Source organism: Camarhynchus parvulus, chromosome 3 (genome assembly GCF_901933205.1).
Source record: "Camarhynchus parvulus chromosome 3, STF_HiC, whole genome shotgun sequence".
Taxonomy (NCBI): Eukaryota; Metazoa; Chordata; class Aves; order Passeriformes; family Thraupidae; genus Camarhynchus; species Camarhynchus parvulus.
In genome coordinates this window covers 47,696,535-47,713,055 of record NC_044573.1, presented here as the reverse complement: position 1 = coordinate 47,713,055, position 16,521 = coordinate 47,696,535, and the positions used below count along the sequence as shown (strand labels likewise).

General features: G+C 37.7%; 1 protein-coding gene across 2 annotated transcripts in view; it reads right to left on the bottom strand.

Annotated features, from left to right (window-relative positions):
- The window catches only part of SHPRH (SNF2 histone linker PHD RING helicase), a 48,009-nt gene that overhangs the window by 23,507 nt on the left and 7,981 nt on the right, over positions 1 to 16,521 (bottom strand). For both annotated transcript variants that reach the window (XM_030945285.1, XM_030945286.1), the window contains exons 4-14: positions 14,683 to 14,901; positions 14,283 to 14,361; positions 13,349 to 13,499; positions 11,954 to 12,059; positions 11,217 to 11,473; positions 9,672 to 10,367; positions 6,970 to 7,221; positions 6,088 to 6,166; positions 4,002 to 4,165; positions 3,655 to 3,911; positions 764 to 885 (exon numbers count right to left, since the gene is read on the bottom strand). In XM_030945285.1, coding sequence (XP_030801145.1) covers positions 764 to 885; positions 3,655 to 3,911; positions 4,002 to 4,165; positions 6,088 to 6,166; positions 6,970 to 7,221; positions 9,672 to 10,367; positions 11,217 to 11,473; positions 11,954 to 12,059; positions 13,349 to 13,499; positions 14,283 to 14,361; positions 14,683 to 14,901 — 2,382 coding nt within the window. The remainder of the gene's footprint in view (positions 1 to 763; positions 886 to 3,654; positions 3,912 to 4,001; positions 4,166 to 6,087; positions 6,167 to 6,969; positions 7,222 to 9,671; positions 10,368 to 11,216; positions 11,474 to 11,953; positions 12,060 to 13,348; positions 13,500 to 14,282; positions 14,362 to 14,682; positions 14,902 to 16,521) is intronic.

Here is a 16,521-nt window from a genome sequence, read left to right as displayed (position 1 = left end):
CTGATAAAGAAGACTGAGTGTAAGGGTAATACTGGGGGAGGAGTTACAGACCAGAACTCTGCCTCTTTTGTCCTGCTTTTGTTTCTCATCAGACGAAACTTTTATCAATCTGGTTTTCAAAATAGGCCAAAAATGATTTTTGCTACTAGTGCATTTTAGAAGCATTATATCTGTATGTAACTCTTTTTAAGCACTTAACTGTATCAGAAGCACTTATCTCCATGCTGCAATTGTAACAAAATATTTCAAACCCACTAACTACAGATTAAAGAACCTGAATATAGTCCTTCTAAGAAGCAAGTAAGAGAAAAGGCAGTTTGCCTGTTCTCTTTGAAGGAAGACTTTGACATGAGCTGGAAAAATTCAAACAGCATGTCAACTTTAGAAAAACTTGGAAAAGTGGCATTTTTACACATTCATAATGGAGTAATTTTAATTTATTTTTATTTTGTGGCACACTCAAGATTCATATAATTATTTTTGATTCTCATTCAAAGTTTTTTTTGCCTTGTAATTTAGACAACATCGACATTGACAGAGCTGTCTAGCAGGAGCAGCAAAAGGAATCTTAGCAGTCAGCACAGCAGTTTGCATGGCTGGGGCACAAGAGAAGCCCAGAAAGCAGTGCTGATAAAACAAAAGCAGGTTAAGTACAATTACACAAGTATGACTTCTTTTAACCTCTCAGTACCCAGAGATGGAGCATATCCTTTACTCCTGTACTGAAAGGAATAAAGAATATGCTACAGCCCTTTGGTCTTACCTTTAATGATATGGATACCAGCTAAGCCATTGAGAGCACACACCAACTGTCGGTGAGCTTCTTCACACTCTGTTCGACACTTCTTTTGCAGAGAGGCCAACAGTTCCTCCATGGTCATGGTGCTGAAAAGGAGACCAAATGGCTTGAATTTGAAATAAAATCACAGTACTAGAAAACTCATGCTGAGCAGCATAGCAGATCATTACACGCATCCAACGTATATTTTTTTTGAGATTTCTTTACTTTTTAAAAAACCTCTAGCTGTCAGATTTTCTTCCTGCTAGAGCTTTACCCCAACTTGAGTGTGTCCAGAGGTTGCCATGTCCTGGAACATCAAGGAATAAGGAGCAAGAAGAAAATTTGAACTTGGTAAAATAATCCTTCATGGGGCAAAATATTGTTCTCCTTCTGTTAGTGGTGAACTGCAAACAAGCAACATAGACCTCATTTTGTCAAAAGCTGTTCAGATGAAAACAGCTATGACAGACTACACTTCTACCCTCTGCCACCAATCTAAACAAAAAAACACATGAAGTGTCAATGTAAAGAAGAAAATGTGTGAAATGAAAACAGAGAAGACTAGCAAAAATCATTCCAAACTTCCTTTTCTACAATCCTTGACAAATCCCTCTAGATTTGTCATATCTGCAAATTATGAGAGGAATTTTACCAGAAGAGAATTGGCTTCACATAAAAATACCAGAAATGAAAAGACAGAAGCAGGAACAGAAATGAGGAGGATGCAAGAAGGAAGCTTGAAGGGTACCTTGGAGTAAAGCCACAGGTTAAAGAATCAGAGGACTGATATGAAGAGACAGGAGAGTAAACAATAGCAACAGCCTACAACAGCTGAGGCTGCTTCTAATACCAATTGCTGCTGTTAGACCAGAGACCACTCCCCTCCACTGGCATCCTGCTCCTCAGCCTCATTCACCTTCAGGAGAAGCATTTACTATTTGGTGTTCAGCACTGTAGAACAGAGTACTGAACTCTTGCACAGACTGGGCTCAAATTATGCTGGAAGGATGCCCTTCCCTAGGCCTTTATTTTACCTTCCTTGGAACATTGTTCCAGTTGCAGAAACTGATTCTTGGTTTTATAATACAGTGTTACACCAGAATCAGCTTTAAATCAATATAACCACTATTCATAATTACTGAATTCTACAAAGGAAACAAAACGATAAACACACTTAACATATGCTGATACTTCCACCATTGCTACCTTTTATTTTCTAAACCATCCGCAGTTCCAAGAAAAATTGCTACAGCAGAAGGATGTACATATAAAATATGCAATTAGATACACAGCCTGAGACTACCAACTAAGGCAAACAGAAGGGGTTTTTACTCAAGTTAATTAGGAAACCCTAGAAAAATCTCTTTTGAGAGCTTTTTTTTTTCTGAGTAGATCTCATTTACTGCCTTCACTACACAGGTGGGAGAAAAAGGTCCTCTATCATAGAACAGAGTATGCTCAAATTCAGGTTTTTAATCCAGGCCCCTGTCTCTCATCTATATGCTCCAGCATCAACTTTCTTATTTCAGGAAATTTCCCTTATTCATCAAAGGTCCTAGCAGAGAATTTCTTCATTATTCTCCTACATATAACCAAAGACAGGAACCAAATCTTCTCTCTATTCTGGGAATGTCCACTGCTGCAGTCAAGTTTGGGTCACAAAAAAAAGGTATGTAAACAGTGCAGGGAATTGATTTTTCTTTGTACACGTGATTTTTAGAAAGATTTAATTTTCATTACTGGCTTTTCCATCAGTTACTATGCAGCTCTCACTGTGCAACCATTCCAACCAAAATCAACACAGTACGAAGCTGTTCCCACCATACTCTGCTCAGTTTACATGTATTTCATTTATACTACATTGGTTCATTTTAATGCAAATAATCTTGTATGATGGGTAGGAATATTGATTTCTCCTATGTCTGAGTCCTTGCTTCCACATTAGCAGACCGCCACAGTATGTGCTACAGCACAGTGGCTAACTATTGGTCTCTGCTCAAGTAGGTGCAAAGTCAGCTTCTGCTGCTTAGGCACTGCAGGTGCCCTGTATAACAAAGAGCAAGGAGTAGGACACAAAACTTCTAACAAGGATTGAAAGTGACTGAATAGAAAGGATGGAATAGGAAACAGTAGCAGTAACACTGGCAGCACTAAAAATTGAAGTTCTTCCCTACCTGTAGCTTAAGAAAGAAACACAGACACCACTCAGAGGCTGAAATTGAAACAGTCTGCTCTTTCACAAACTCCTTCTAACTGACTGAAAAGGTAGCAGCTACCTTTTTTTATAATAGGACTGGCAATATGGGTTTTTTTGGTTTAAGACCAAACTGGTACTTGCAGAGCATTTATGGGGGAAGATGATCTTGAAAGCATGCAAATAAAAGAGCATTTGTACAGCTTTCAAGTTTGTATATATATTTATAAATTCTGCAACCTCACATTAACATTTTATTTGAAATAAAGAATTATTCCATTCTGTTGATTCAATTCTTTCATTGTTCTCATTCATGAATGTGAGCTTTGTACGAGACAAAAAAAAAAGCAGAGGACTTATCTTAAAACAAAGAAAATAATCTGGTTTGTTTCACATTCACTCTGTTACCTGCAACACTCTAGACAAAGTAAGGCTAGAATGCCACTGGAGAATCAATTGCCTTCAGTACTATGTTCTTTAACACAAGAATTACACTAATGAACCCACTGTGCTTGTTCAGCTTCTGAGGTCATATTACCCTGGTGTGCATAGTCACACATTTAACTAAAGAAGCTTAAATTAGGCTTATTTGAGGACTGTACAAGAACTTGCACTGCTGGAGACAATCAGAGTTTTGCTTTGGATAAAGTAACCCATTTAAGAAATGACAGAAATTCACCTTTTCTGTAGTGGCAAGAACTCTCCCCGAACAGCTTGTGGGTGACAGCAGGCCTGCCTGAGCCGTAGCAAAGGGTATAGAATAGAAGTCACAGTCCTTCTATCTAGGCTGCTAAGCTTAAGAGTCCAGTCTGAAATCTTCCTGAGTTTTGCCAATGCATCCTGGCAGCACACCTCGTGCTGGCGATGATAGAAGTGTCTCTCCACAGGAGAGAAGTGAAGCCAGTGTATATTTTCTGTCTGAGGGGGGATTTGAATCTGAAATTAAAAATAGAAAGTAAGTAATTTGCAAATAAAACTATTGATAAATGAAGTTCAGGAATTCTAAAGCTCAAAACTTTGATTTACTTGGTCAAGCACATCCTTCTTTGCTGATCTCCACATGATTTTCGCAATCAGACTGTAGAGAGGCCGGGGATTTTTCCTACAATAAGGTCGATATAGTAGCTGGTCCCACCAGTGTTTGACCCAGTAAGGATCAACTCCAAGGAAAAGGACTAATCCATACAAATCTGCCAAGAAGAGAAAGTGTTTGTGTTTTAATACTTTGCAATACGTCCCAAAAAAATTTAACTGTCATGCAAAGCCTATGAAGCATAAACCATCTCCATTCTGGCCTTTATCTTTTGCATTTGTTTTCCAGTCATTCCCTCAGCAAAATATTTAATTTGAGGCAAGGGAATGGGTGGTAGAAAGTGGGAGTTCTCTCCTTTAGCTCATTTTTGATTTCCACACAACTTGAGAGAATTTAGCTGTTTGTGAGACACTTTCCTAATTTCAAGCTTAGCAGAAGAAAGCAAAGAATTTAAGCCTATTCAGAGCAGAGATAAGAGGCAGAAATTACATGATTGCATATGGTTAACTGGGTTTGCCAGGTTTTTCTAAACCAATATTGCTCAGCATCATTACTTCAGAGCCTGCTGTGCACCAACTGTCTGCTGCCCACAATCCTAGAAGGGGCTGTGATTCAGAAGAATTTTCACTTATCTACTAATGCATAAGAAATTAAGAAAAGACACTTAAATTGTTTTCTTGCTTATTGAGAGAATACATCTTGCTAATTCTGCCTAATTCAGAAACTCGCCACTTTTTGGAATGAAATTTAAGGACATACTGACTTTAAACGTCTGTCTTAATCTTACTGGAAAAATACAGAAGCACACATTTAAATGCTGCATGGGGATACTGCAGAAACAGAGATATGTGATGATATCTTCTAGTTCTTGAAAATCTGGTGGCTACATTCCTTATTCTGTTAGCTTTATCATAATTCAGTATTCAGCTGAAAGCATCAAGACATTCACCAAATACATCATAGATCAGAAGAAGAAAAATCCTGGGAATCATTTCTGTGCAAGAAGCAACTGTTTATCCAGAACTCCTATCCCACTGCATTACAGCAGCAGTGGCACAGATTGAAATGAGTCAGCAGTTTTCATCCCTGAAGTGATGGGAGCTGCCTTAGAGTCTGTCAACATGTATTATGAACTGTATGGTATTTCAGATATGTATTAAATCAACACTATCACACACAGAACCTTGAAGGAGTTCATCACGACACTAAAATCAATCATTTCTTTCTGCAGCTTTGCTTTATTAACGCTGTATTCTCGCAACTATTACATGTATTTATAAATTTAATTCAAAATTCCATTATGAATTAATCTGAAATATTGATTTTTACAGCTTAGTATCCAAACAACAGTCTACAAATGCTTAGACTGATTTATCCACTTTTAAACACATTGCCCAGTGCGTACCATATATTCCAAAATCCATCAGAGAACACAGGGAGACAAAGCAGTTAGTCAGCTCCCTTTCTTTTATTCTATCTCTGTCTGAAGCCTGTCTACAGAAACTGAGTACCACACAAAAAAAAGACAAGATAAATGTCACCTGCTAACATACAGCTACCTACTCCACACATCTCAATTCATTAAGTCCTTACATAAGGACTGGAGAGAGTTTCATAAGCTTTAGCACGATTTTTAGAATTTATATTCATAGCAGTGGATGCCCACAGAAGTTCATACAGAGCTATGCAAAAAGCAAATACAGCTTTGCTTGCTGTATTTGACAGTTCACAGGATTCTGTAACCAGAGAAGACTATCTGCTGTAAAGAAGGGTTAATATTTATCCACTCCACTAAGTGAAAACTGAAGAACACACTTGAGTCAGCTATTAGACACACAGCTTCTCTGCTCCCCAAAGTATTTGTCTAACTCAGGGAGATAAAAAGATTTCAACTCTTCGATTTGTATATTGACACATGTATTGATGGCTTTATTATCATGCTTAAAGTTTATGGCTTACAAAGTTAGAGTACCTAGTGGATTCAGAACAAAACTAGCAGACATTTTAACTGCTTCAAAGCCCCACCTAGTTATCAGCATAAGGAAAGCCCAGAGATTACACTGCCACATAAAATCTCACCTTCTAATCCCCGCTGCACAGGAGTGCCACTGACACACCAGCGATTGATTCCACTCAAACGGAGTGCCATCTCAGCAGCCTAACAAAAGGACATAGAGCCAATGGTGAGAAAGGAAAAACTGAGTGGAACACAGTCTGACAACACGCGGATCTTATTTTTGAGAAGTCTGAACATCTTTTCAGAATGTACCCTCAGACCTAGACGCAGCATTGGTGCAATATATTATAAAAACATATATGATATTTTTGATCTTTTTAGAAGGTAACTGAAAGCTGACAAAAGCCATATCCACTTCCAAGCAATTAAGTGCAATTAAGGGCTCACAGAAGGCAAACAAATAGCAAAATAAACTGTATGTTTAAAAAATTCTAAACATTAAAGCCTGTAAGGCATTTATGTAAGTAGCATTTTTGTCTTCCTGTGTTGGGCTAAAAAACTGGACAAAGACTAATTAAAATAATCCCCCCTGCAGACTGTATCCCTTGAGTTTGCAGACAGACCGCTGACTATTTTAGCTTCTAGACCCAAAGGACATATCTATGCCTCTGAATCACATCACTGAACAAGGCTAGTGTCTTGTTTTAAACTATCAAATACCATATACAACATGATGACCTAGTTCTTTAAACTGTCAGTATAGATTATGTTAAGTATTTTTTGGGCTGGATATACTTCACAATCTTCCAGAATTCCAACAGGGGAGAACCGTTCAATGGTAAGTATCTTCAACAGAAAATTCACTTCTGAAGAACAAGGGACAAGGACAGACTACATGAGTGTACTTTGAACATTAAGAGGGGGGAAGGAAGGACTCTATTATTTACAATAAACTTGTCCAAACATTTTCAAGTTAAATGAATGCATGACCAGGAATGTCATACCTTTGCAGTGGTGCATTCAACCATTTGTGCCTCATCGAGGCAGATCCTCCACCACTCCACTGCCACCAAGGGGCTGGGGATGGCCATGTAGCGCTTCTGGTTCCTGAAGCGGCGCCCGTCCTCGCTGTTGCTGTGGGGAATGTCCACGTAGTTCAGCTCGGAGCGCAGGACGTCGTAGGTGGTGATAACCACCTCCTGCTCTGCCAGCATGTGCGGCTGCAAAAAGCCGTGCTTCTTCACGCCTTGGTACACCTACAGGGATTTACAGGCAACAGCACAAGAGCAGAGAAGGGAGGTAAGAATGATAAAAATGCTAATATATCAGTACAGCTCAATATGTGCAAGCTTTTAGCAGTGTTGCTCATATAAAAAGAAACTATTCATAAAATCTGAAATCATCTAATAGTATGGTGGGAAATTCATCTAGGTAACCTAATAATAAATACAATAGAGTCATGGATGCAAAATTTGTCAAAATTTTTATGACTTTGCAAAACATTTATTTCCTCTTTTGAAGGAGAGAGTACTTCATGATTTTCTACAGCAGTTATTTGTTGTAACAGTTGTTTGAAGATTAAGTATTCCATAATGTGGTATGAAACAACATTATACAAATTACTGTTACACGTTCAGTCTTTCCTTTACTGTAGGGCGTTACCTTTCTTCCGAAAACTTTACTCACTAAAATTTAATGGATGATTAGGCAAAGACAGAAATACGCATCAAAATATATAAAAACCAGAAACGACACTCTGAGTAAAGTTTTAACTACAGAGATTTAAGAGATGAAAAAAAATACCCTAGGTAAAACACAGTCCCTGTGCATTAACAGAAACCCTTTATATTGACATTTGTTCTATTATCAGAAGTACTTTTCTTATCTCCCTCATAATGTTAAGCCAAATCCCTTTAGAAACATGCAGAAGTTAAAATAACTGCTCTTTACCCCTTGATGATCAGCACATGATTTCACTGTTAATTTCACTCTTAACCCCACTTCTTCTCCCAGTAATAATCTTCCTCTACATTTGTGCATATGGCAACACTGTTTCTGTCAACTGAAAGAAACACCTGCAGATAAAGTCTTTCTATTGAGCCCCAGAGTAGGACAACAGAGTAACCCAGCTCACCGCACAGGAAACAAAAGAGAGAAGGGGAGCTTGGAAGGGGAAGAAAAAAGAAACAAATTAACAAAAAGGAGTACGCTCTCTGAAGAAACCAAGAAACAAACAGCTGCCAAAGTCTAATGATTTCTTCAAGTACTTATGAATAGATTTTCTGGAGATTTATAACTTGGCCAAGTTTTGATTGTTTTCACAGCAGCAGGAAAAGACAATCTGCCACAAAGCAAGACTTACTGATAAATTTTAATTTCTTGTTCTATTACATAAAACCATTAGAATTTCCCATGGGTTGTAAGCAGTTGAAGAGTAAAAAACACGTCACATGCAATGCAAAAGTTGTTAACATGGGAAACTGATTCTTTGAAATACCTCCATTACTTTCATTTTACCTTAACAGAAAATAAAACACCAAATTTTCATTTTGAAGCAATACTGAAAACAAGTCTCACAGTTGGCAGTTAAAAGAAAATGAAAACAATCTTGCAGAATGGAAGATGCCACACAGTTTAAAGTACTGACATCCAGTATTTAAACTATTTTATTGTCACCATGTACATCCATTTCTGCTAATTTTCATTAAAGCTGGTGTTAAACGTGGACTGGGCTCTAGGAAAACCATGCGAGTTTTACACATTTGTTAGTTCCTGCATTAAATTTAATTGGACTACTCACACAAATAGCACTGGAGGCCTAGAATTCATTTATATGTTGGGCAACTATGTATAATAGCCAAAGGTACCAGACATATCCCTGAATACAAAGTTATATAAATCTGCTACTACTTTGTTCAAAATACAAGTGATTGATAGCTTTCACTTGTATTGATCATCACAAAGGTTCCTGACTGCTAAAAATATGAAGGACAAAACTTGTCTGCATCGGTTATAAAAGACTCTTGAATACTGTGATAACAGTTTTTTTAAAAACCTGTATAGCCATTATTACTCTAACTATAATTAGATTTGTTCTAGTGACAGGGTTATTAGAAATCAAGTAAAAGGACAATACATGGTCTCCAAATAACCAACATCCTAATAAATTTGGTAGATGTTATAGACACAATAGCCAAGTTGGAACAGTATTGTTTTCAGTAAAAAACAATGCCCAGGACTTCTTTTATAAAGCCTGAGAACCAGAAATGCAAAACTGCAGGCTTTACCTATAGAAACATTTTTTATCTAGAACAAAAGGAGGAGCAACAGTCTGAGAATTGCTTAAGTGCACGTGAACAGTGAGACAACACTCAAAACACCCATAGACCTTCTTAAGTTCCTTGGTAGTCTTTCAAACAGCCTTCCCTCTCAGAAACCGCACTAAAATTTGCTTTCAGCCACTACACAATCTAGTCCACTGGTTTATCTCCCAGTGACCAACTAAAGCAGAAAAAAACCAAAAAAAAAACCTAATTGCAGACTGTCTTTCTGGGACATCAATGCACCACATAATGCCAAAGCATTGGTCTAGCAGCAAGAAACATAGAGCTCTGGCAGAGAGGACAAAGACCTCTGAACTTCGAGTGATGCAAGCTCTGAGCCTTGATAAAATAACTCTCCAGAATATGAAGCTCTATAATCTTACCAGAACTCGAAGAGATGATGATCTTACATGCCTGTTGATCTCATCTACCCACTGGTGACAAATAGAACTCGGAGAAATTATCAGAGTTGCTCCTGTGGAAACTGGTTTCATTGCCACAAGGCAATGGGGACAGTAGAAGGGCCTGCTCTTCAGGTTCTCCTCTTTGTAGTTTACACATTCTGCATGCTGCCACAGGTAACATTTCAGGCACTGCACACGAGCTTTGTAGTCAGCCAATCCAAGCTCACCACAGATGCATTCAAAACGATATTCAGAGGTATTAAATGGAAATACAGAACTGGTATGTTGCATGCTACTGCCAGCATGTTCTTGGGAATGTGAGGACTGGACCTTTGGGACTTCCTGCTGGATAACAGCTGTAGGTTTAGAAGCATCAACATCAGGATGACTGCTCATGTCACTGGAGACAACGAGGTTGTCATGAAAATCAGGAGATTTTGGGACCACAATTTCTTGCTTAACATTTTTGTCTTCTACAGAGTTCTCATGATCTGCTTCAGATCTCCTGTTGTTTTTACTAGTTGTACAGTAATCATGTTCTTCCATGGTGATATTCTCATGTGAAGCAGTTTCAAAGACATTTTCAGATGTTTCATCACTGTTTCTTGATTCTTTGGTTTGAGTTTTAGCATCAATCAATTGCTTCTTCTGAGTGTTTTCTGAAGTCCTCGCTACCTACAAATTAACCAAGAATGTAAGATTTTACATCCTAACTTGTCCAGTGACATTTAACAGCTACCCGTGCTACTTAATGTCTTCATTAATGACACAGCCAGAGGGATCGAGTGCACCCTCAGCAAATTTGCAGATGACACTAAGTTGGGTTGGAAGGGACTTTAAAACTCATCTAATTCCAAACCCCCTTGCCATGGGGACACCTTCCACTAGACCAGGTTGCTCAAAGCCCCATCCAACCTGGCCTAGAACACTTCCAGGGTTGGGGCATCATTGTCTCTGGGCAACCTCTTCCAGTGTCTCACCACCTCACAGTGAAGAATTTCTTCCTAATATCTAAACCTATTATCTTTCATTAAAACTATTCCCCCAACCTGGTCTAGTGGAAGGTGTCCCCATGGCAAGGGGGTTTGGAATTAGATGAGTTTTGAAGTCCCTTCCAACCCAAACAACTTTCTCCTCACCCTTTTTTTTAATGCATACGTAAACAGATCAGTACATAGATATTAAGGGTTTACATCAATTTCCAGTTTGAGGATTTGGTTAATGCTTACTGGTGTTTAAAAAACAACTTCACAGTAAGAACAATACAACTCCCAGTAACACTATTTTAGAAGACTTATGACAGATGTAGTTAATATTTTAGCCCCAAATTTTATCTACTTATGATTTCTGCTTCTTTATTTAGGAGTGTCAAAGCAATTGCTGCAGTTTTCTTCATTTTTACCACCAAATCAGTGTCACAGAGCTAGTGTACATAGACAGTACAGCTGAGAGAAGCATGCAATTGGCAGAAAAAAAGAACAGCCTTTGCAACATTCTTTGAAATAACTACAGCAGCATGATTACCTGCTCTTTGGCTCTTTCCCGCTTCTTCTGTTCCTTGTAATTCTTTCCCAGCTTGAAAGACCCAGCCAGACCATGTCCTTTAACTTGTTCAACCACCTGTTCTGCAATTAGTTTTTCTAGAGTTCTTTTGAGAAGCCGTCTATTTCTTTGCGTGTCGTACCTATACATAGAACTGATGTACTTAAATATTGCAATTATGGATGCTCCTTTCTTCACATTCATTTCCTTTACGGCTGCTAATATCATTACACGTAAGCCTGTATGAAGAATCAAAACAAAAAATTAAGTTACCTCACAGAATGCATATTAAGGTAACTCTAAACATAGCGCTCATCTAAAAAATGCAGATAGGCAGCAGTTTTGACAAGCTTTTCCTTGATGCAGCTTTACAGATTGCTGTTTTGCAATGATTCTAAAACAACGTTGGATAGCAATAGAAATAAATCACCCAATTTTCTTACTGAGGCATAAAAAAAGACAGCTTATTTAATTTAAATGCATAAACTCTTTACAAAGACCTCTAGTTGCATGGAGCTCTGTAGCAGAGTTCTGAGTTAGTAGCTTTACTTTTAATTGTGGATCACTTGTTTGTAGCATGCAATCCTACATGACAGAGTTCAGCAAAAGAATAACTTCATTCTGAAGAAGTCAAGAGTAGCCTTGAGCTCATAGTCAGTGGACAATATAACACAATGCTAAAAGCAAAACGCATTTTAAAACTCATCAGAAATACTTACTGGGATACTGTATTTTTTCCTTTAATTTAGGCTCCATTTCCTTTGGTTTTTTCTTTTTATTTCCCTCTAAAGGTTGAGGTGGAACAAAGAAGTTCACAAGCTTACCCTAATGCAGACAACATTAAATAGTTATTAGCTCATGTCTCTTCACTCTGACCTTCATTAATCTCCTCATATTTGAAAGTAAGCATGAGCTGCTACAAATATATGTTCTGATCTCACCAATTTGCTCAGATAGCTCTTTTTTAATGTACAGAATGACACATAATTCAGTTCAGTTTCTTGGCAAACAGTGTTCAGCACCCTAAATGAAACACAAAGGGCAGCTCTGAAAGCCTCTTGGGTCCTCCACTGCTTTAGCATTAAGTTGTAGGAATCTACAGATGTAAGTGATCTAGGTTCCTGACGGGGGAGGAAAATATATATTTAATATATAGCTAGAAACACAAAAGGAAGTAAGCAATATAGAGGAAGAGCCCTAGTCAGCTGTATAAAAAGTATGTTTTTCCTTTAATGGATTGCATCCCAAAATTTTACTCTATTATTAGAGTAATATATTAGCTGACATCTGTCCCAACTACTTACATCATGAAACAGTTTCAGTAACTCCAGCCCTCCAAAAGCTCTGGTCTCTACCTATTGCTATCAGTTGGTGTCCAGGCACTTTAGTGCTTATACTCCTCTGTTTGCACCCCTTGGTGCTGACCCTCTTATATATTTAAGAATCACCTTATTCACTCTATGAATTGAGTCCTTTTAACTGATAAAATGACAAGCAGGCAGGAGATCACTATGATAAATGTGCAATGAAACTGGCAGCCATGATTTCCAAGGGATGAAACTCACAAAGTGGTAAGAGTTTTCTTAAGAATAATGGTCCTTTCCCTTCAGAAAAAATTTTTGGTTTTAGTGGATGTGACAAGTTTTCACAGTATGCATGATGAGGAAAGTGAGAAGATGGAAAACTGTTGCTAAATAAGCTAATTTATTATATGAAATAGAGGGAGATCAGAAATCTTTATTCAGAATATAAAATGTCCCTATTTTAGCACAGAACATGTGTCTAATGGATGTTTGATACCCATCAATACAATGAAGAGAAGGAGAATGACCTCCAACATAGTAAACTAAATTAAATTATTTATACACTCCTGAAGCCTGTCCAAACTATATTAACAGCACAACTGCCTGATAAAACCATTGAACAATGGCAAAGGATCAACAACTTCTCATGCAAACTGTTCCAACATTTATGCTGCCAAGTATCATGTCCTACTAAGGGAAAAACTTTCACAGTAATAGGACTTTAAATATGGATTTCTAAAGCAAAAAAAAGTGCACTTGCATTCATTCTGAAAAGCATTTTCTTAATAACTCTCAACCTGGTTTCCTTACCTCAGGTAATGTCAGATCATCTTGTTTAATCTCCGGTCCAGTATGATTCAGAATAAGAGCCAAAACTTCTACTGTTTTTCCAAGACCCATCTCATCTGCCAAAATACCTCCAGGCCACTGGGGTCCAGCAGTTGGATACTCACGGATAATGCTAAAATTAAGTACATTCCCAGTGAAAGTCAGTTACTACAGAACGTTGTGACAGACAAGAGTGTGTTCAGGGACACACAGCATAGCTTCAGCAAGGCAAAGTTGGTAAGGTGAGGCGTTATTTATTATTAGTTTAGCCAAGATTAACAAAAACTAGCAAGCTTTTTGGGTGTATGAACCTGACCAAGACAAATATGTATGCCAGAATTTTTAGAATTTTTCCACCGCCTAATAGGCCTTGCCTTGCTAACGTTAGCATATCATAGCACTAGTCTCAATAAATTTGAAATATTTTTATTTTCACATGTCGAAAAGATCTGAAAGTTACATAGGGAAAAATAAAAAGCAAACTAGCAATCAAAAGGTTCTATTCTGACCAAGTTAATGATTAAAGAGAAACAGGCTTAGTAATGCAATACCTAGCATTAATAGAAAGCTTTATACTGCTGCCTTCCTTTAGACTTTGAAAACATTGAAGAAGAAGATCAATGCCTCCCATACTCTAAATTTAAAAAGTTAATATTAAACCATTAAATTATTGTCTTTTTTAAGAAAAGCTTTAATAATTACATCTTCAACTTGAGATCCACATATTTATCTGTAAATTACATACTCAAGTTTGTTCTTTTTTTCAAATTAAAGATATCACTGTTCTAATTCTTTAGTTGCTAACTGAAAAACAAGTTATGGAATATCTTCTATCCCGCAGGACAAAGCTACCAACATGGTTTTCACAAAGTACAACCCTGAGATGTCCTCAGAAAGAGTAACTACAAAAACGTACCTGCCAGTAAATGGATTATAGTAGATTTTTATTCCATCCAGAGTGATCACCTCCCGCCATAGGAAGTGCAACGCGTTTTCTACAGAGAAAGTGTTCACATTAGTATGATGAAGTTTCTCTACTAACAACACACTCCCTAGAATTATTCAGCCTTTTTGTGACATTAAGAGAAAAAAAGCTGAAGTCCACCTCCACAGAGCTTCATGACCAACATGATACATCAACTGCCGTTCAGCAAAACCTAGCTTATCGTTTAGTGTACCACCCAAACAACAGTTTTTATGAAAATACTAAAGAAATAACTCACAAAACTTCTAATCAAACAGCAAGGAAACATTACTGCTGACAACGTAATTACACTTTCCACAATTATGCAAGTTTTTCAAATCCATATACTTGCCACTGCTTGGAGTACTGGTGTGGTTCTCTCGGTGAAGCATCCAGTTCACAGCCTCACTTTGGTATGGCCTCAGAATGGGAATTAATGCAGGATGCTGCACATCTTTTCTCAGTAATTGGATATCCTGCTGATGGGTGTGGCGTACAAAGTCATAAAGCTCTTCAATATTTTGTCGCTCTAGTTCTGTGTCAGATTCTTCCTCATCTTCCTCCAACTCGTCTGCATACACCAAATAATTCAAGACATGCATCATCAATCAACTTGGGACAACATTTCAGTAAATTTTGCAGCAACATATTTAGTTTACACACATGAAAATAAGCAAAGCAAAGTGTCATTTAAACATATGCCCATGACTGCATCTGACTCAGCTAGCAGCAGGAGCAAACAATGAGCAGTTTAATAACTGAAATAAAGAAAAACATTGCAACAATAACAACAATAATAGTAATGGCAATGAAAAGGAAAAAAAGAGAGAGATTAAAAGAGCCCAAGAAACAAGCGATGCACAATACAATTGCTCACCTCTCATTGATCAATTCCCAGCCCATCCCCAAGTGGCAACTGGTGGCTTCCAGCTAACTCCCACTAGTTTATAAACTGAGGATGTTGTTCTATGGCACGGAATATCCTTTTGGCTGTCCTGGCCATGCTCCCTCCCTTCTTGTGCACCTGCAGGGCAAGGACTGAAAAGTCCTTGACTTGGGGCAAGCACCACTCAGCAAGTAACAAATCATTGCATTACAAACATTATTGTCACAGTGAACCCAAACACATGGCACTCATCAGCTACTAAGAAGAAAATGAACTCTGCCCCAGCTGGAACCAGGACACCTAAAAGTTAACATACTATGGTGAGCACAGATGTATACATAATCAGCAAAGCTCTTTCTTTAGAATATAGGTATAGAATGACCAGAACTTATTTATTTAATAGACACTTTCCACTAAAAAAATTCCAATTGTTACAGAACCACAATTATCTCATGCTTCTGATTTAAATATTAATAAATGACCTTATTGAAATGAGAAAAGTTAACCTTAATTTATTCATCTGGTTAGGAAAATTGTAGCAGCAGGACAACATGTAATTCTCATCACTTGCATCACTGCAAAAATTCAGACAAGGCATACTTTTGAAATTAAAAACCCACCTCAAGAGAAGTAATCACCCTTTGAGACAGAAGGCCTACCGTTCTTATCTACCCTCTAAGAAAGAAGGCCTTGTGCTTATGTATTTTTCACATAATTTGGCTATGTGGGCATACACAGAACTTAACATAGAACAAAAATTAATGAAAACTTCAAGGGTTGGTGTTCTAGAAAACAGGTATGAGAGAATGAAAGACTTGCAGGCCAAATTTTAACAGTGTTTTAGGCCTAAAATTAAAACATCAGTATCAAAAAAATACAGACCGGTTCTAACCCCAACTAGCATTGAAGATAAACTCACCCTGCAGAATTTTCGCAATAAAAACAAACAAACAAACAACAACAAAAAAACCACCACCAAAATTGGAAGCAAGTCAAGGCTATCACTTTCAGCAGGAAGTGACTTAAAGTATATTTAACATTTTAATAAAGCAGCAAACAGCTGGCCCACTTAAATCAGATTTTGATTCTGGTGCCTCAGGCTAACAAGGAAAAGATGTATCTGGGAAAATCAAGAAAGCTTAATCTTATCATAAGGTTCAGAAGCTGGTATTAGGACTCTCTTTCCTGAAAAGCAAGAGCTTTCTTTCATTCAAATGGGTGGTGAAGGTGAAGAATGATTTCCAAAAAAAAAAGGAGGAAATTATACGCCTATATGTGACAGCCATCAGTGCCCTCCCCTAAGGC